Source organism: Tenebrio molitor, chromosome 2 (genome assembly GCF_963966145.1).
Source record: "Tenebrio molitor chromosome 2, icTenMoli1.1, whole genome shotgun sequence".
Classification (NCBI taxonomy): Eukaryota; Metazoa; Arthropoda; class Insecta; order Coleoptera; family Tenebrionidae; genus Tenebrio; species Tenebrio molitor.
In genome coordinates, this window is record NC_091047.1 from 28,030,994 (window position 1) to 28,053,253 (window position 22,260).

The 22,260-nt window shown below is 34.3% G+C and overlaps 1 protein-coding gene across 1 annotated transcript in view; it reads right to left on the minus strand.

Moving 5' to 3' along the window:
• Positions 1 to 22,260, minus strand: part of amon (amontillado) — a 93,414-nt gene that overhangs the window by 4,397 nt on the left and 66,757 nt on the right. The window contains exons 4-9 of the mRNA XM_069037603.1: positions 22,034 to 22,071; positions 21,888 to 21,964; positions 14,289 to 14,377; positions 8,667 to 9,055; positions 1,346 to 1,446; positions 983 to 1,216 (exon numbers count right to left, since the gene is read on the minus strand). Of these exons, the coding sequence (XP_068893704.1) occupies positions 983 to 1,216; positions 1,346 to 1,446; positions 8,667 to 9,055; positions 14,289 to 14,377; positions 21,888 to 21,964; positions 22,034 to 22,071 (928 nt within the window). The remainder of the gene's footprint in view (positions 1 to 982; positions 1,217 to 1,345; positions 1,447 to 8,666; positions 9,056 to 14,288; positions 14,378 to 21,887; positions 21,965 to 22,033; positions 22,072 to 22,260) is intronic.

Sequence of the window (22,260 nt, forward strand, 5' to 3'; positions counted from 1 at the left end):
TAACAATTTGAGAATAAATGAACAATCACTCCGGATCTCTATAATTATTGTCATAATAGCATTAACGTTCGTATTTTCTTCTCCGATAATTGGATTCTCATTACGTTAGTTTATCTGATCAGATAACTCCAGCTGATCATTTATTTCTACTCCATTGCTTCGGGAATCTTAGACTTGACCCAATACCCGCCCTGGATCCAATTTAAATTGATTTTATTCTAAACTCAAGAAAAATAAAGAAAGGAAAAGACATGATAGAAGTCCTGACAGAATGGAATACTTAATTCGAACGAACGAAATGTAGAATTCAATTGAACGAATCGAATGGAAATTCTGTAACCTTTCGTAACAAGAAAACGGATTGATTTGTAATTGAATCACACTCATCAAACAAGTGTGCAATCATGTTGAAACCTGACCTTTTTTGTCTCAATCCAAATAAAATCCACAGTGGAGACAATTATTATGAAACAGTTTGCAATACATATCTGAAACGGATTTCGTTCACAACATTTAGTTTTGATCAGTATTAAATAACCCCCAATAATGTCAACTCAACTGATCTAACACCGGTTCAGGTTTCTTGAAAATCTTCTTAAATTTTCCCAAAACTAATTCCTTCACTTGAGACTTGCAAGAAATTCTCATTGAAGTTAAGACATGTATTTGTGCAGCTAGATGCACAGATATATGTCTAATTGAAAGAATTGCACGTGTGTAGCAAAGACACTGCAAGCTGATTACGTAAAATCGCTGTAGAAATTAATTAGGCAAAAGAAGGAGACAAGTGCATGAGAATCGCTTCAGCTTGTCTCTAAAATCTTCGCCTCAAGATAAAGTCTTCCAAACTCATCTTGTACTGGTGCATTCCACAAAACCGTCCACAACAATCTTGTTTTTTAATTAATTTCCCCTGTTGGGGCAACTTTCCACCCCACTGCCGCGTTTCCCTATTAAACTTTCCAGCAAACTCCACACTTACTGAACTTCTGTGACAGTTCCCGCCTCGCAGTGGAACCTCGGCGGGACCGTCTTCCACTGCTTGGCCAGGGCCACCATCGCGCCCGCATCCAACACCCCGAACCCGAAGAGATGGTTGAACTCCAATCCGACGCCGTTCATGGTCCAGTGGAAACGTCCTTTGGCATCAAAAAGGGAGTTCCTTTTCGAGGTGAGAACCGTCAGATGTTGCACGTCCCTCCACGTCAGGTTGTTGCTGAAAAACACGTTCTTTAATTAGTCCGCCGCCGGAGGTGGTGTTTATTCGGTTAAATCTCTAATTACGATCCGGCTACGGTCAATTAAACCGAAGCGGAGCAGCTCGTGTTTTATTTCCCGGACTTACTTGGCCTCCAGCGCTAACGCGAACACACCTGCCGCTTCCGGAGCAGCTGCGGAGGTTCCGGAGTGCGTTGTTGTGCATTTGCCGTACAGGTCTGTGGTCGCCTGCGAACACAAAGAGAATAATCAAAGAAAATTGATTGGCAAACAGTTTTGACTAATTAAATGGGTGGCAGTTGAAATTTGCTAACGAATTTTGTTCCAATGAAGCCAACGGAAGACCTTAAACAGTTTCTTTTTTTCATGGAAATAAATTTATGTAGAAACTTGGACTATTATAGAATGAGATTAGCACATGAATTCTTTCGTAAAAAATGTTTTTTTTTTTTAAGTAGATATGGTGGTCAACAGAAAATCAAGTCAAAGTTACAGAATAGAAAAAATATGGAAAAATACCTACAGACAAAAATGCAAGAAGACCACAGGTATCTAATATAAAATTACCAGAGTAAAAACACTTAATAAAGGAAGCGAAAAAACAAACCTGGGAAGAATTTGGACACAAGATCAAAATTGTTTACAGCACATGGAAACAATTCAAATGAAAAAAACCACATAGAAATTCAAAAAAATTCTAACCACAGAAAAAGAAATATTAGACAGATAGTATTTCGAACAATTCATAGACGCAAACGGAGAACAGGAAGAGTTACTATACGAAGAAGAGAATGAATATCAAAACCTCCCGGACTCAATAACAATGGAAGAAATGACGTACCACACAGATAAATTACAACTAGGAAAACCCTTGGACAAGGCGAAATCACATCTGAAATGATGATTTATATGGGAGAAATGGCCAAAAATGACCTCCGCGAATTATTAAACGATATAGGTAGTGAAAAGAAAAGAAATACTCAAAATTGGAATTCAGATATGAATTGAGGATGGGAAGGAGCACCCAGGACCCAATATTTACAAGATGTATCCGAATTCGACCGACAAACTTGGGGTCAAAAACGCTTAGTTTGCGAGACCATAGTATACGGTAGTGAATCCTGGACATTAACAAAAAATAATGAAAGTAAAATCATACCTACTGCAATGAGATTTCTGAGAAGAATAAAAGAGATTACAAGAAGAGACAGTAAGAACCGAGATAGTAGTATCATACCTACTGCAATGAGATTTCTGAGAAGAATAAAAGAGATTACAAGAAGAGACAGTAAGAACCGAGACAGTAGTATCAGAATAGAATTACCTAGTTATCGGCGAAAGGAAAGGAAGTGGTTAGGTCACATACATAGGATGAAGGAAGAAAGACTTCCAAGAGAAATTTACGAAACCAGAGTGCTGGGAAAGAATAAAATAAGACGCCCACGACTGAGATGGGAGGACCAGGTGCGGCAAGAAGCCGAACAATGAAGAATCCGGTGGAATGACCGTTGATGCTTTATCTTGCTTATTTTTTATCCGATTTGAATAAATGACACATCAAATGAAATAATTTGAAAACACTTCATTACCAACTAAATAAAAAAAAAATTCTTGCGTCCAGTTTTTGACAGATGAATATTACCTTCTTTTTTTCAAATAGCACTGTACATTTTTTTTTATTCAGTATTGTAGAGATTTGTCTTCTGAATATAAAAATGCAAAGAACTATACCCATTTATTAAACAAAAGTCAAGAAATTAAAGAGTAAATGTACAAAATTTAAAAATCAAGTGACCAAAATAAACAAGAGAGAAGTTTGTTCTAAATGCTCGAAATGACTAAGTGAGCTCTGAATATTCATTTGTCAAAACAGTTTGATAATAATAATAATAATGCTGTGGAAGAAAATTTCCAAAGACGATTTAGCGTTAACGTGTGGTGTGGCATTTTTGGAGATAGAATGGACTAGTGCACTAGTGGGTCTTTTTTTTATTGATAGCAGTCTCGATCAAACAAAATATCATATTATTTATTATCAAACGTAATAAGCAACTTTCTGGATGAGATACCAATAGCAATAGAGTCGTGTTTCATCAGGACGGCGCCATACCACATAATACACGCATGAATGTTGTATTTTTAAATCATTTAAATCATTTTGGTGAACGATGAATGGGTCCTCATGGAGCTATTCGATGGTCCGCTAGATCCCCAGATTTGCATCCATTGGATTTCTTTATATTCATTCGAAACTTTCGAGACATTTGACCCCACCAGGTACCCAAAAAGAGTTAAGAAAAAGGATAGTGCGAGTATGTCAGAAAAAACCCCGAAATTTTTTACTGAATGCAAAGGTGGGCATTTCTAGAAGGTATCGACAGTGTCTACAACAGCATTGAGTAAATTTTGAGCAACTAGAATAGATTTTGTATTGTTTACAAATTTGATTACTTGATTTTTGATTTTCAATTTTTTTCAATTAAAATACATTTTTTGTTTTTTCTTTTAATTCAGAAGAAGATTCTTTATAAGAACGAATAAAAAAATATATAGAGTGTAATTTGAACAAAAAAGTTGACTATCGTCTGTCAAAAAATAGATGTCGAAAAAAATATCTAATAGGATAATAATGAAGTGTTTTTCAATCTATTTCATTTGATGTGTCATTTATTCAAATCGGATGAAGAATAAGAAAGATACAGCGTCAAAGGTTTTGCGTCAGTCACCCGGTATATACCCCAATATTTTCCGAATATGCAGTAGAAGCGTAGATATCATCTAGAAAAAAAAAAGTTGATATCTTTAATAACAAACAAGTTATGGAGCTTTTTCGCAACTCTGGGACACCTGTATATTCAAGTAAAAATAAATAATGTAATACCTATTGTAAGATTAAATTAAATTGAATTTCACAATTAACATTTTAATGAAAATACAATGCTAATATCAAACTATAATTTTTGGATCTTCGACGACTGTCCATTTTCAAACTTTCACTTGGCGCCCCTTCAAAATGCGAAATGGCCGTTATAAGTGCTAATTTAATATAAAATTTAGCAAAATAGAAAAATAAATCATTCTGCACTGCACTTTTGGGACGCCATTAATACCACAACGAGTAATGCGCATGTCTAACCGAGAAAAAGCATGTTAACCCATCCCTATCCTTTGGGTTACCTTTCCAGTTAAATTTAACCTTGATTAGAACCAACCCGACACCGAAATATCCCTAACCAGGGAATTTAATAGTTAATCATTTTTATTTGGTTTAACCCACGACTGAAATACCGGGCCTAACCATTACCTCCTAAAGAACACCTTTACCTTTAGGAGGTAATGGCCTAACTGGGACAGTGTGCAAAACATAATAATGATAACTCACATTGCTGTTTCTGCAGTTCTGCACGTGTCATTGTGGTTTCACTCCCGATCTTATTTTGTATCTAACACCGTTTTGCTTCGGGTTCCCATAATTTTTAAACTTGCTACAACTAATTTAATATAGGTAATAACTTTTAAATTATTTCTTCTTTCAAAAGCTAAGGAAATTTTAAAAAAGAAAGTCTACGTTGTTGCCTTTCATTTTGTTTATTACAGCTTTCGTTCTAACGTCAAAAATATTAATTAATAATTACTGCAAAAAATGTACAAATAAACTGGTCTTTCTTTGAAACCAAAACCATCTTAATTAACAATTCAATTTTTTAGATCATAACAGCGAAGGAAAATAATGTTGCTTGTTATGTAGCAGAAAATGTTTCAAGGTGGAACAACTTTTACAAAACTGTTTTGATAGTGTTTTCACAATTGATTATTTTTATTTTTGTATAAATACCAATTCTAAGAAAATAAACTTAAAATATGTTTTTCTTTACTTATTCATTGAAAACGAAACAAGGAAGTATGTATTGGTACTTAATTAGCTTAGAGCAATATTGGCCAAAGCAAATGCGGTTACACCGAACAAGAGTATGACGTTTGATAAATATTTACACCAAATTTGGCAGTAAAATGTTGAACCTATTACTCAATGTCAATTTTAGAAGAAAACATGACAGACAATTTTGTTTATTTTCATAACATTAGGTAATAAAAACTACCTACTTTTAAAAGCAACGGCGCGGCAAGAAAATTTATGTATGAGGAAGATGGAGTAATCCTGATAGGCTACTTATCACAAATTACAATTTGACAGGTATACAGCATTTTTTATTAAGCTTGGCGAAAAAATTATGGAGATACCATCTTCTTCTCGCAAGTAAGACTCGCTCGTTGAATTGGTTAACTATTCTTCACATTCACCAGATCTTCAGATTAACACATATTTGTCAAAAAAACGCGACATTTTTGCATCGTTATCAAGTAGCAACATTTCTCATTTTTTCACGTGTTAAAAAAACGATTTTTTTGTCACGTGTGAAAAAATGTAATCTTCGTTTGCGCGTTTCCTGAGTTACACTGACTTGTCACAATACTTGATACTTTGATTTTCTTCATCTAATTTGCCTTCAAAAATCAAATTTCTTTTTCGACGGTTGTAGAAAAAATAGTGTTTGTATTTCGTGGAAAAATCCGTGTTTTGTTGGCGCATTAGAACGACTTTTCTCATGCGCTAACAAAAAACACTCACTTTGCGCACTTTTAATACAAAAAACTATAAGGCTAGGGCCACACTACAGACTAAATAATTGGCCGATAATTTAGTCCGATTGGGTAGCTTCCGCGCACACCAGGCAAACTAAACTGTTTGGTTGGCTGTTGGTGGCGTTGGTGCGCAGACAGCCGACTATTAATCGACCGACTGCTTATGCACAGTTGATAAAATCAATGCGATTTTAATTAAATATGACATCTGACATAGGATAAAGATATCCTTTAGTTCAACATATTGAATACCTTTCATAATCATAAATTAAAAATCAAAATTTTTGCACTGTGCCAGGACTCACTGCTGATTTACTAAATAAAGCTGGTCTTTTTTCAATTTCTTCAATTCTAATAACGAGTCATTAATTAAGGAATAAGGGTAATGCGAAGGCGGAAAAGACAGCAATGAAAAATGGATTACAAAGGTGGTTTAAAAAAACGTGTCGGAGCAGTAAAGGAGAAAGAAAAAAAAAACACAAAAATTTAAACTTTATGAGGGGTCCTAATAAAATTTGAAAGTTCATTCGAATTCATGGTCTTTTTTCACTTTTGGTAATGAACAAAAATAACGAATAATTATTAACTGTTAATGTCATAGTTCATAGTAGCGCGTTCCGACTGCGTCTTTACCTTAGTATTAACGCATAAAAATATGTGTAAAGGAATCTAGTTTAATTCTGAATTATAGATATTTAAATAAAGCACGTCTCATTTTTTGCTGGAATATTTCCTACTTTTGTTGGTATCTTAATAAATCTTACGCGATATTAATTAAATACATATGAGATTTGACATAGGTTTAAAATATCCTTTGGTTCAATATATTTTATTACTTTCATAATCACAAATTAAAAATCGAAATTTTTGCACTGCAGAGAGCCACTGTACGCCTAATATGTGTGGATCACCGACTGGATAGTCGGAGAATGTGCGCACTCGTATTGTACACCATGCTCTATCAATAGTTGGCCAACCTTCTTGTTGAATCGGAATTCCAACTATTTTTCGATCAATCTGTCGGCCGACTACAATCGCTTTAGTGTGCGCACTCACATAAGTCCTCATACTTATTAAGAACCAACTAAATTGTCGGCCGATGAAAAGTCTGTAGTGTGGCCCTAGCCTTAGAGTTATGAGCGTGAGCGTTAATAATGTGAAATAATTGAACTATGTATTTTCTTTCCCCTTAAGCTTTCTGAAAAAAACTCGAGCAAGTCAACTTTTATTTTCCGATAATTTTCATTTTCCGCTTTTTTGGCAGATTTAGGCAGATTGTTAAATTACATATGACAGTGGAATTCAAATTTTAAAATTTAAAGAAAATAATGTGTTCTAAAATTCCGATATTTTCTAATTTTGACATCAACAAACCAAAATGATGAATTAAAAGAAACTTTACAATGTACACCTATTATTTGCATGCGTAATTTTGTTGTTCTGGCGTCTATTAACGTCATACTGTGACACTTAGGCTATTCAAAAATGCCAATATCAAAAGTTTCTGAACAAGAAAAGTGTGAATTTAGTGCGGTTATAAATGCAAACGGCGCCAGTACCAAATATTAATATAATATTCAAATAAAATTATCTAAAAATTAAAACATAACCTGTCTCAGAACTTTTGTCAAAATGACAGAAAAAGTCCGTTTTCAAACGATACAAAAACCTATAAAAATTACTTACTTGAATTTAAATGGTGTACGCGTTTTTTTTTAATACAAGTGTACATTTTTAAAACGAAAAAATCTTCCAAATCAGTGGATAATTGTTGAGGATTGGATCTCAGTAAATTAAGAATTTATTGAGGGACCTGCGCGATCTCTATTGATCTCACCCCATTACATTTTTTATGGAGTTATATCAAAAGCAAAGTTTACATCATTAGACTAGATATAGGTACTCGTAGTTGAGCAACTAAAAGAAAAAATTCGTGCTGAAATGAGAGCAACCTAGCTCGAAACTTTCCAAAGTGTTCGTCCTGACTTTTGAAACGATTTACGTTAGAAGAAAATGGCAATCACTTTGAAAATTTACTTTGATTGTGCATTTCTGTTGGAGGAATATTTTTTGGTTTGAAAAATATGCATTTTGGACGTTATTTTAAATAGAACGCGAATTTTTAGAATCTGTTAATTTTGTATCAAAAAGAAACTTAACTTCACAATCGAACATAAAGCTTTGTATGTAATTCGCACATAATTAGGCTTTGTGAACTCGTTCTATTTATTGGCCTTGCTTGCAAGCTCGCTCTGCCATAAACTATAGGGCTCGTCCACAAAGACCTCTATTATGTACTCATTACATAAATAGTTAAGAGTAAACTAATTAACTGCCTGCAAATTTTCACGTCACCTGCTTAATTCTAAGTGAGTGAAAATTGAGTTAAAATAATTCAAACAGACAAACAAATAAAGCGAGTTAAAGAAAAGCTTTTAAAAATATTCGTAAGGGAAGAAGTGTACCTAGTCTTTGTAATTGCATTTAAAATGTTGAAAACCTTGTTTTGAAGTAATTCGGAACGAGTGGAACTTTTGTTTGGATGACTGGACCCTTTGAATACATAAATGTATCGAACTGAATGGTGAATTATTTGAAAAACAAAAACAATTTTATCTTAAACACTGCCGCCCCCAACGACAAAGTTTAAAATGAATTTTGTGCGCATAACTACACATAAAAAGTTTACACTTAACAAACAACTTAGGTAAATATTCTTGTCTTCCCTCTTGCATTTTTAAAACTACCCTGCTCTCCTAAACTCCGATACCCTCTTCATCCCCTACTACACATGCAAAACTTACCACTCCCGTGTTGGGATCCTTCGCTCCATTACTGAACGTGGAAGCCAGCGTCGACGAGCAACTCTCATCATAATGGGCATTCTGGCCATCGTTGATGGCACTATTTATGCTGACGGTCCACATGCTGGCGGCGTATCCGTCGCAGTTGCAATCATCGTCTTCGCCGCCGTCGCCGCTAGCCCATACGTAAATGTTTCCCAGGCCGTTGCGTCCCTCATTGACACCCCTAACAATAGCTCGCATCGTCGCGTTTCTTGGTCCGTCAACGGTTTTCCCGTCATCTGTCGGTCCCCATGATGCGCTGTATATGTCGATGAGGCCGGGCTCGTGACCCATGGAATTGGCCTCGATTAAGTCGGTCATGTAAGGCTGATCCAGCATTCGAATGCCTTAAGAGAAACGGAAGTTGCATCATCGTGCATTATTCAAAAGGCACAAGTGGTGTTGAGTGTAGGGCACGAAGTGGATGATGAAAAGCCAAGCAAATTCTGCTAATGCTCTGATACTTGTATTTGTTCAAAATAGCGCCTCTTACGTTGCTACTTTGCAATTTGTTTTTAAAAAGAAAATAATTTCAGAAATAAAAAGATTTCACCTCTGCAACAATAATTGTAATTACTAATTATTATTATTAAAGTGTTTTTCATTGGATAACAGGATTCATTACCCACGGCCCGTTGAAAAATAATTTCAAAACTCACTGCAAATATCATAGTATCATATCATACAAAGTAATAATTTTAAAACGTCAATTTCAATTTGTCTAATAATGAAACTTATTTATCAATTCCTCTTCATTGTCGTAGAAAAAGTATAGTATTTTATTCCCGGATAATGGCTATTACTTGCTCGGACGAATTACGCCACTCGCCTGCGGCTCGTGACACAAAATCATCCTCACGAGTACCATCATTATCCGCTCATTGAATAATATACTATAGGTATTTTCAAATTTGGTGGCGGAAACAAAAGACTGAGAAATGTCACAAAATTGTATTGTCAGCGTCAAATTTCTCATAAGCGCCGTAAAAAGGAATGTCTAGGGAGTCTAGGTAAATTTAAATTTTCGTTAAATAGATTGAAAAATAAATTCTAATGAAAGCTATAAAAATGTAATACTTATAATAAGTTCGGAAATCACCTAATTCATACTTTTCCAAATTAGTGACTGTACATTTTCGGTGCCTTTTTGGTGGTGAATTCAAAATAGGAATTCCATTATTTCTCTCAGCTGAATCTTTACGTTGTTTTAAAATTCGCTTGACACTTCTGAGGGAAGCTTTTGTGCATTCGGAAATCCATTCTTTAATTTTTGTCACTGGTTCAAAAGGAAAAGTTATTCTCATATAATCAAACGTATTACAAATTATTTCTGTAGTTTGATCGTGAATAACTTTCTTATTGCCAATATGCTGCATTTTTGACGAAATTACGATATTACGAATGTCTCTGAGAAATTTGACACTGACAATACAGTTTTGTGACATTTCTCAGTCTTTTGTTTCCACCACCAAATCTGAAAATATCTCTACATGTTAATCATCGGAAAGTAATTTTTAAAGAAACCTATTTTTTTCTTATTCTTCGATGTTTCAACTTCTTTATTTTACTTTTAATAAAAATGATTTGTGTTTACTATTTTGTTACTTTCCTGGCGATGATACGTAAATATTAGTTGGCTGCATTCTTCATTGCAACATGATCTGCAACAGAATATATGAAGAGCCATCTTACTTCAAACTGTTAGGTACTACCGTAGAATCATCTGTTGATTAAAAATTGTATTTTACAAATGGCACGGCATCGAGGGCGGATTTTATCACCAGTATATCATTACGGATATTTATGTGACGCAATTATACTTCTTTTTACGTTACGCCCACTTTTTACACGATATCCAAGGGGGAGTGTGTTCACATGACATTATGGACTCCAGAGAATACTAAAATCAAGCATTGCAGCTATGAGTATTGAAGTTACAACGAAATGCGGTTTTCCCCGGCGGTCATTTTTACGAACACTGAAAATGACATAGACACTATTTTTTTGCAACGTTATTTATTATTATTATTATTTATATTTTGGGGTAATAACAAGTTTAGCATTTATTATTATGGAAAAACAATAAAAATTTAGCTGTCTCCCAAATGGTGGATGCGCCGGGAAATATTATAGGCAATTAGATTATTTAGTGTGTACACAACACCATTGAAGTTCTGACACCCAGATTCCATTCTTATGTATTCAGCGATTAGATTTGAGTATAGAAATTGACGTTTTCTAACCGTTAATAATAGTTATTTATTGTATAAGTGTTTTAGATAGCATCTTATCCACGCAAGATTGTTTAAACGCGAGTGCGAATGCACGAGCGTTTAATATTCTTAAGTGGATAAAATGCGACTAAAACACGAATGCAATATATCTAACGTTTTATCCACAATCACAAACCCAAATTATTATTTAAAATATCACAAAGAATGTCTCTTCTGAAACACGGTGAAACTCAGAACGCGAGGTGCTGGTTGCTGAGGTTATTTGTTGTTTATTTTTTCGTTTTACTCGAAAAAGTGTGCTGAGTCTATTTCTCAAAAAATCTTGGAAGAAGCCCAAGAAGTAATTCAGCGTGTATTACCAGAAAAGTCTAAAGAACATTACGAAAAAGAATTCTCTGGATTCAACAAGTGGAGAGAACAACGCCAAGTAGGGGTAATCAATGAGGAAGTCATGCTCTCATATTCATTGAATATCAACAAAAAGTACACAGCTTCATCAATGTGGAGCAAGTATTCTATACTGAAGACTACAATAACAATTCACAAAAAAATAAGTAATTATTCAATAAATTTCAAATGATTTGTATTAATTAATCTTCCATTTTCACTTATCTAGTACCGTGAGATCATTTAAATGTATAATTAAAGGGGGCTATGACTTTAAAATTATATTGGCAACACCGCTGACCTTTTGATTTGAATTGTCAAAATGACGCTTTAAAATTCAATACAAAATATGAAACGGCGAGTTAACAGTTGTAGCCAAGCCAGGTGTTTGATACAACTGTTAACTCGCAGTTTCATATTCTGTATTGAATTTTGAAGCGCCACTTTGACAAACCAAATTAAGATGTCAATGGTGTTGCCAATCTAATTTTGAAGTCATAGCCAACTTTAATTAAAAATTGATTGAAATGATCTCACGGTAGTTTATTCCACTAGTGGATAAAATGCTAGTTAACACGGTTCATAAGAGTGGATAAAAGTTGTTTTAAAATGTGATTGTGGATAAACAACATTATTAACATTAAAAGTGGTCTTTGGTATTTAAGATTTGGTACAAAGTACAGTTGCGGACACGGAATTTTAGACGTCAAATTTATGTCAATTCAAAAAATTTCAATGTAAGCCACGCTTTATTGTCATTACTCATTATGAAACTACATATTTGACATTTGAAAGTTTATTTTTGGCATGTCAGTATGATAAAAATTACAAAAATCGAAAGGCACCTAAAGTCAGTTTTACATTTTTATGTCAATCGAATGACAAATCGTCCAAGATTCCGTGTCCGCAATAATATATACAAGAGTGCTACCTCAGCTTTTGTTTTATCGAAACGTCTCTCTTATCTTAATCGTACACATATGTATACCTGCTATAAACAGTCGTTTTATTGGTTGCCTACGTATCGAAAAATCTATTATTAATTAATTAATTATTAATAATTAATGTTTTATCTTCAATAGTAAAACTCATTTTACCACTTATTCTGGGGTTGTTGCTTACAATTACAGGAAACGTCCGTAAACTTTGCCGAAATTGAAAACTATTTTCAAGGTTAACATCAATACCGTTTGTTTGACATTTCATCGAAAAATCTGCTTACCAGTGGCCCCGCGTTTGGCAATAAAGCTTGTAAATTACCCATTCTTACGAATGTAAAATGTAAAAAGCAGGGTTTGAGACCACAAATTGTCTACGCCCATGTATTGAACGCTTATTTGCATATCATTACGCTACGACGTGACCGACAATTTGCAAGGCTTGCTCTGATTTGTTTTCTTTTTGATCACTTTGTATCTTACGAATATACGTACCAATTTTCTAATCCAAAAAATGTCTTTGATGGCTCATATTAACGATGTAAGATGTAATCAACAGATTTATTCAGACTGCAAATAAAGAATAAACCGCAGAATTTGAGAAAGCTGTGCAAGATTAAAGGAATAACTAGAACGTGACCCACATTTTGCAGTAAGTGGATATTTTAAAAACGAAGTGTTTAAATTATTACAGTTTAAAAACTACAGAAAGAAACTACATATTACTGTCGCAATATTGATCAGATAATGTGACAACAATCAACACTTTTTTTTCAAAACAACGCATTCGTTGTTGTGTTTTGTTCTTGTTTTTTTATTGAACAAACAAAATTTGCTGAGGTGATTTGATTTTAATTATTCGTTACATTTTTTTTTGTGACTTAATTTGTAATTTTGTAATTTGAACGCAAAATAAAATATTTACTCAATTCCAAGCGTCTCAAAATAGCGATTTCTGTAATCATTGACAAATTTTAATTAGGTACAAATGAACAAGTTCAACGACGAAATTTCTATTCGGAACGTTTTTACTGTGATTTTTGTAATTTGGAGGTGTAACAAAATATTTAGAGAGGATCTAGCGCCTCAAAATGGCGATTTCGGTAATTATTAACACATTTTAAATACAAATGATCAAGCTGAAGCACGAGATTTAAATTCGGAAAGTTTAACCGTGATTTTTGTAATTACGGCCTAGGGCATCAAAATCGCGTGTTCTATTATTATTATTATCTTAATTTAATTAGAAATTAACCATTCTAAGGACGAAATTTCAATTTGGACGTTACAAGTGCCAATTTTGTAATTTGGAAACGAAATAAAATATTTAAACAACTCCTAGCGCTTTAAACCTCCTTGTCTTTCGGCAACCAAGTAATGACATCATTTGACCTTGAGGATAGTATAGTTACGCTATGTGTTGTAGGTGGCAAATTTCACAGATGTAAGAAACACTAAGAATAACCCTGTATTGTATTTTCTGTTTAACAGAATTAAATTTCATGTTATTTAGTATTATTATTATTATTATGAGCTGGTCTTGTGGAGTCGTAGAATAATTACTGTAACCGTTCCATTAATCAGATTAGAAGAGAATAGACTTAGTTTAATTGGGACGTGTTAACAAGATAAGAGTCAGATAGTCATCTTGATAAATGTCAAGTTAGTAGACAAAGCGCAGCGCTTTATGAAAAATGAAATTAGAACAGCAATTCATAGTTCTTTCTTGAGCTTTATCTTTTTGTTACCATTATCAGTGGTTGAAATGAGACGACGACGTCTTGGAACCAATTGGAATGAAATACATCGGATCACGATCTATAAGCGTTCAATTCGACTAAAGTAGTCCGAAGTTGATAGAGAGGATTCTGATTAGATCTTCAACCTACGCCTCGTTCATCGGCAAGCAAAAGCAAAGAACAGGGCGTGATGAAAATGAGATAATGGGATGTGACAAGGTCTAGACAGACGAAAGAGAAACGAAGTGTATGTTTTCGGTTTCCACGTTGGGTCTCACTAACCTGCAATTTTCGAATCGTAGGCGACACCGACTCCACATATGCCATTATCCCTCGCAGCTGCTACTTCTCCCGCACATCTCGTTCCATGACTGAAATGGATTATATTAGAGCGATATTTCTACGAGGATATGAAGTGTCTAGTAAATATGGATTGAGAAACGGAATATTTTAACGGGGCCAGATTCAAAACGGAGCAAATAATAATGAAGGAGCGGTGCAGCGGCACCGATCTTGGCGGAAGAATATTGATCAAAGAATGGTAAAGCGCAACTTCAAAGTATCGTAATTTCGATATTTTAACAACTTTGCGAACTTCGTCTAAATTTAGCTCGAATTATCGACGCTAGACGTGTCTGATAAATAAGTTTTCGTGATTATGAGAAATCTCGAGAAATGGCACTGCGTTCACATTTTTCTTTTATTAATTTTTATTAAAAGGGTTTGAAGAAGTGGTCGTGACAAGCCATTACATTTTGTTGTGAATGCACTTGTTGTTTGCATAATAAGCAGATGGTTAGGATGGAGTTTTGCGAGTGGAGTTTTTCAATTAAAATTCGAGAGATAAAATTTAACAGTGCATTAAATGTGTAAATAGACGACAACCTGTTTGTTTTATTTTGCAGTGTCAGATTTTTACTAAAAGATTTTTGTAATTGAAGAGAGGCAAGTTGCTGCCCGGAAAATGGATAGAATCTACAATTTTCCTTTGTTTGCAAATGTCAGATATAACGTGCTGCGGTTAAAATGATATACTTCCCGTCTGAATTTTCTATTTTTATATGTGCGTGCGCGATATTCCCCAAGGAAATATCGTATTATATGTATTGTGTGATAAAAGATGTTAAATCAACACTGAAATATGCAATGAAATAAAACATGTTCGACAATGAAATAACGGTTGACAAAAAAAAAGTTTAGGTGTTATTACATTGAGTGCATTCAAAATAAAAATAATGCCTAACTTAATACTTAACTTTAACACAGTTTGGGCGCGTAAAGTTGGGATGCGTTTATTTCTGGTGTTGGTGTCTTTAACATTACGAATTTGAAATTTTAGAATATGAGTCAGCGCGTGATTTAGTGATGTCATTAGTCCGCCCCCAGCCACCCCCATTTTGAAATTTTAAATTACACTCTACATCATTAGCGAGTGATTATGAAAGAGAACATCATTTTCGTGTTCGTTTCCCGAAATACATAACGTGAGAAGTGGTATATAACTAAATATATAAACTTTTCAGTTTATATACCTAACTTGACATCTGTCAAAGACAACCTCAAAATTTACAAGTAATTAACAAACGAACACGAAAAACGTTATTCAATATTCATGCCCTATCAGTTTTCACGTATTCGGCCTGTTTTGCATCACTCGGCTGACGCCTCGTGCTTCAAACTTCGGGCTCATAACTGAAAAGTGATCTGACAGCGCTACTCATATGAAAATAACTATTTTAGTACATGTGTGGAGAAAAAGTTACAGGTTACATAGAAAAGATTTCGAGATATTTGACTTCGGCGTTAAAAAATTTGAATAATTTTATCGATTAGAAAAATTTTCTTAAACTGGTTAGAGCAACGAAAACAAATGAATAAAGAGCTCTAAGCAAGCCTACATATCGTAGAAAAATGTTTTTTGTAAAATACATATTTTTTTTTATTAGCTTATTGAATAAATAATTGTGTTAAATATTAGAAGCTATCTTTTACATTTTTTGAAACAAATACATATTTAGTTAATTATTGAAAATTTTCAATTTTGATGAATGTTTCTATTTTTACTACTGATGAAGAAACTTGTTACCGAAAATTCCAAAAATGGCGAATGCGCCGGGAAAGGTATGGTAATTGTATATTATACGATAAGGGACTAAAGTACGTCTTGACATCCCGAGTATCAGTTTATTTTTCTTGGTCGTAACATGGGTAAATCGCATATAACTGTCAACGTGACATTATTCATTATAAGTGGGTGTAATGATTGTAACATAAATTATGTAAATCTTAATATGAAAGAAATGTAGGTTCTCACTTTTGCTCTTTTGAACATTATGAATTGTGTTTTACAAATGCACTTTTAATTTTCATGTTATATTACTTTATATAAAGATTTAACCGACGCAGGTCCTTCGAACGTTAATATAAATCTTGACCAAAAATTCGGAAATGTCAAGAAATGTCAAAATAAAATTTATGAAGATAAATTAGTTTTTCAATGTGAAGAGTGCAACAGGAACTTTAAAAATGAAAAGGGTCTTAAAATTCATAGAACAAGAATCCATGGACTAATGGGACAATCTTTTTTGTGTGAACCATTTTCCTCAAAAATTGAGAAAACAAGAAGGAAAAATGAAACAATCCATCAAACTCCACCTACTTCCATGGATTATGAGAAACAATCCGGAACAGAAGATAGTCAACCTGATGGATCTCAACGATTACGTTGTACTCTATGTCCTGGAAAATCATTTAAGGATAACAACAGATTGAAAATTCACGTAGATAAGTATCATGTCGATAATAATCTATCAACTTCTTCTACTTCTTCTTCAACCGATTCAATAACAAAATTGCTAATTAATTTGAAACTTCAGTTACCAACTATTAGAAGAATTCCAAAAGCTTGCAGACATTTAACTGCAGATAAATTAAGTTCCATTATTAATAATTGTCTTTCGACCAAATCATTATCATCCTTTGAGAATCTTTTGCTTTTTTCGTATAGAGCTTTCAATGTAGCAGAGAAATCTGATAAATCGTTGAATAAGCATATAAAAGAAAATCTTTCTAATTTTGAAGTACCTCAAATACGAACTGGTTCTAAGAAACGTACAAATTTATCATTAGCTAAGAAAGTAGAAGCAAAAGTAGCCGATTTTGATATCAGAGGAGCTGTTAAATTATTGTCCTCGGATGACTCATTAGCTTCATTCAACGAAGATGTTGCTGAAGAACTTAAAAAAAAACATCCTTTACCATCTCGCGAATTTTTTTTTCCAGACCCTTCCAAACCAGGAGACATTAGTTTAATAGTCAATGAGCAAAACGTTCGAGAAGCTATCAATTCATTTCCTGCCGGTTCTTCACCAGGTTTAGATGGCATGAGACCACAATACTTGAAAGATATCATATCTTTGTCAGCGGGTGAAGCAGGTCAGAGGGCACTAAGAGCTTTAACCAAACTGTGCAATTTTTTATTATCTGGGCAACTTCCTTCAGAAATCTGCCATTTATTGTATGGTGCGTCTTTATGTGCCCTTAACAAGAAAGATGGAGGACTTAGACCGATCGCTATCGGAAACTGTTTGCGAAGATTGACCTCAAAGCTAGCCTGTTTTCAAAGTCGAAATATTGTAAATTCGTATTTATCTCCACACCAACTTGGAGTTGCAACTAAACTAGGATGCGAAGCAGCAATTCATACCACACGAACCTTTGTTAATAACGATCAAAACCGTGGCAAAGTTCTTCTTAAATTAGATTTCAAAAATGCCTTTAACTCAGTCGAACGGGATTGTATTCTGAAAGAAGTCCAATGTCATACCCCACTTCTGTACCCTTATCTTTATCAATGCTATAGAAATCCTTCAACTTTAATTTTCGGTAATCATTTAATTTCTTCTTCTGTTGGAGCCCAGCAAGGAGATCCCTGCGGTCCCATGATTTTTAGTCTTGCCATTCAACCAATTATTTTATCTTTGGATTCTCAAATGAATATATGGTATTTAGATGATGGAACCTTAGCTGATTACCCAGAAGTAGTTTTATCCGACTTTAAGAAAGTTATAAATTTATCTCAGGAAATTGGCCTTGAATTAAACTTTAACAAATGCGAGATCTTTTGCTGTTCTGGAGACACAGATTTAAAAGTCATAAAGGAATTTCAAAATTTAGCACCAGGCATTAAAATCTGTGACCGGGAAAGTTTATCTCTTTTAGGCTCTCCAATCTTTGACCAAGGTTTCAAAAACACCGTCGAAAAAACTATAATTACAGTTGAAAATCTTTTAAACAAAGCTGAACTCCTTAACAGACACGTGGCTTATACTTTAATCAAAAACTGTCTTTTCATACCAAAATTTAATTTTTTATTAAGAACAACTCCATTTTGGAAATTTTCTAATTATGTTAATTCAATTGATTCTTCTTTAAAGTCATGTTTAGAGAGAATACTTAATTTACGTTTAACTGATTTACAATGGCGTCAGTCCACTTTACCGATTAGATTTGGTGGTCTGGGAATTCGTCGCATTTCCGATATTTGCCTCCCTGCTTTCCTATCTTCAATTAATGGGGTTAAAAAGCTTGTTTCTTTATTACTAAACTCAAAGGATAATGAGCTTAATATTCACCATTATGATGAAGCTTTAGCAGTCTGGGGTGTAGCAAATGAGAACGAAATACCAACAATTCCACAATTTCAGAAGAATTGGGATAATATTAATATCAAAGGAATAATTGCCAATGACTTAATCTTTAATTCACCTAGAGACTTGGCTCGTTTTAAAGCTTTGCAATGCAGAGAATCAGGATCTTGGTTACATGCAATACCTTCTCCTAATATTGGTACTCTTTTAGATAACACTTCCTTCCAAGTTTGTATTGGTTTAAGATTGGGTTGTAATCTTTGTACACCTCATATTTGCAAATGCAATGCGAAAGTTGACGAAATTGGCACCCACGGTCTAAGTTGTTTCAAAAGCAGTGGTAGATTTTCAAGACACACTGAAATTAATTCCATTATCAACCGGTCTTTAACTTCAATTCATGTGAATTCAACTTTAGAACCAAACGGACTGTCTCGGGATGACGGAAAACGCCCAGATGGGATGACTTTAGTACCGTGGATTAAAGGTCAACCTTTGGTTTGGGACGTTACTGTTGTAGATACACTTGCAGACAGTTACGTTTTGAAGTCATCTGAAGTCTCAGGTTCTGCCGCTGAAATGGCTTGCAAACGCAAACATAGCAAATATAGTTCAATCATTTCGTCAAACTACGTGTTTAAAGGTTTAGCATTTGAAACCTTAGGCCCTTGGTGCAAAGAAGCCATCGATTTCATTAATGTCATCGGAAACCGACTTATCGCGGAATCAGGCGATTCAAAATCAAAGAAATTCCTTTTCGAGAGGATTTCCCTTGCCATTCAACGTGGAAACGCTGCAAGCATTCGGGGCACTTTTCCAGATTCCACAATATTATCGGAAATTTTTGTATTGTAAAACAAAAATGTTTATGTAATTATGTTATTAATTGATAATATATACTTTATATATTACTTTGATACATTACATTAACGTAACAATACCACTATCAATAAATTAACTTACTCGTAGTCGACAATGCTTTAACCCCCAAGGGATAAAAAGTTCTACTTTACTCTTTTTGAAGGACTAAAATAAAACTTTCTGCAAAGATCGTCCAAAATATTATTTTCATAATTTGTTTAATATGTAAACTTCTGAAGTTTCAGGTTTTACCGCTGAAATGGCTTGCAAATGCAAACATAGCAAATATAGTTCAATTATTTCGTCAAATTAAATGTTTAAAGGTTTAGCCTTTGAAACCTTAGGTCCTTGGTGCAAAGAAGCCATCGATTTCATTAATGTCACGGAAACCGACTTATTGATGAATCAGGCGATTAAAAATCAAAGAAATTCCTTTTCCAGGGGATTTCCCTTGCTATTCAACGTGGAAACGCTGCAAGCATTCAGGGCACTTTTCCAGATTCTGCATTATTATCGGAAATTTTTGTATTGTAAACCAAAAATGTTATGTCCTTAAGTTGATTAATTATCATTAGTGTCATTAATACATGACAATTATTAAAAATATGTAATTAGATCTAAAACTTATATTTTGTAAATTCGTAATGCTAAATGTTCAAAAAATATTATTTCTGGTAGATTGAATTTAAAAATTGTCTTTGTTCGGGATACTTAATTTAATTAATTTCGAATGTCCTGCTGACTTCGTAGCATTGTGAGAAACTCTGGTTTCAACTTACAAACAATTTAAATTAATGATTTATAAAATGCGCGATATTCCGCTTTAGATATTTTTAAATTGTTAAAGAACTTCTGAATACAAGACAAACTTTACGATGACATTTCAGCTTAATCAGTTCTAACTCCCTCTAAAAATAAAATTGTAGCGATTAGTTCCGTGGCGCTCCACTAGTACCCTCTCCAGACGCCTCGAGAGTTACGCACCGCACATCCCCACTATAGAAGTGACTACCACTACTCGCCCGTTATTGGCCGAAACCTTTCAACCCTTCGGAGCCAGAGTTCGTTAGCAACTCTAACTCACCTTCCTCTTGCACTGGCTGTCCGTTTTGAGTGAAACTGAGTTCCTGAAACGCTACTCTCATTTCGTCTGCTTGAATACAGTGTATCCGTGTTTGTTAAAAAATCTATTATACAGGGTGATTCTGAAATAAGTTTGGAAAAAATGTGGAGTATCCTTGACACAAATTAACTCTCCATAAATGACTTTTGGAGGTGAAATCAAAAGGATGGAAATTACCCTATATCCTTGTATTTTCAACGCCTATGAATAGGGAAAATTTGTCCGAATTTGTTCACTTCATTAGCAACCATTGTTACATCAACTCCACAATAAAGTTGTAGGTGCAAGCACATTGCCTTGTAAATGTTTCTATGGAAATGATCGAGAGGAGTAATGTTACGTTTGTGACTGACGGGCACATTTTACCTTTGATTATTATTGTTGCTAAACTACCAAGATAATCAGGTAATCACCTTTAACTCAGCAGCGTACTAGCAATTCAGACCAAATTTTCAATCATTTGTATCTCGAAAACGAAAAAACTTTTATAAGATTTTTTTTTTGTCTATGACTTCTCATCATCACCAATTACCGGTTTTTTTTCCAAACTTATTTCAGAATCACCCTGTATACTAACGTTAATTGATTTTTGAAATATAAAAATATATACAGGGTGATTCATATGGTATCATACAAACTTTTACCGGTGGTAGATTGTTGAAGATAAAGCATGTCGAAGAGTGTACTACCACCTTTTATCTTTTAAAACCCCGTTTTCACATACTTTTGTTTTACGAAAAGTACTTCTAAGAGTGGAGAAATGAGTTGATCGAAAGCCATACTAATACATATTTTCAAATGATGTTGCCGTGAACTTAATTTTAATAAGCGATCAGTTTTGTTGTTATGTAGGAATCAATCTACGGCTTGACACGTCTGGTGTCCCAATTCTTCTCTATAGGTTATCCACGCGACCAACCACCGCGAAACTACCGTATTAACATTTTAGGGGATAAAATTCATCAGGATCATGTAAAATCGACATTAAACGAGCAATATAGCCGGAGTGCACATTATTATTCTTGTCATAACAGGCAATCGATTTTACGTTGAGTCCGACATTTCAGCTGAACAATTTACATAATGGGGAAATAATGACGTGAAACTAGTCGAGCGTTCGGATTTATTCCAAGTTAATAAACCTTCCCCCATCGTAAATTGATTCTGTGATATTTCTTGTGTCGGTAATAAAGTTGACTGTGTGGAGGTAAAAGCACTAATAAAAACCGTATATTGGTCGGTGCTTACCTGTTAAACCAGTCGTCCGTGTATCGAGGATAAGGAAATGGATCATTACTGCTGAAATCGTAGCTGGCTTTCGCGTTCTGAAACCGAAAAATGAGAAACACAATTTGCGTGACCTACAAAATCCCGCTCTCCTACTCAGTACTCACATAGTTGTACTTTAGATCTGGATGCATGTAGTCGACGCCTGCAACAGAAAACAAAGTGGTGAATTCAGGATGCTGATGGCGGGCATGTCAAGCCCGTTTATCTCCCGCATAAGTGGAATTTTAGAGGCGACTTTGCTTTAATTAACAAAGATAAGAGTGGAATTGCGGGTCTCGCAGGGACTGTGATGAAAACTAGTTTATTGTTTGTTCAGCTGTCGGTTGAATAA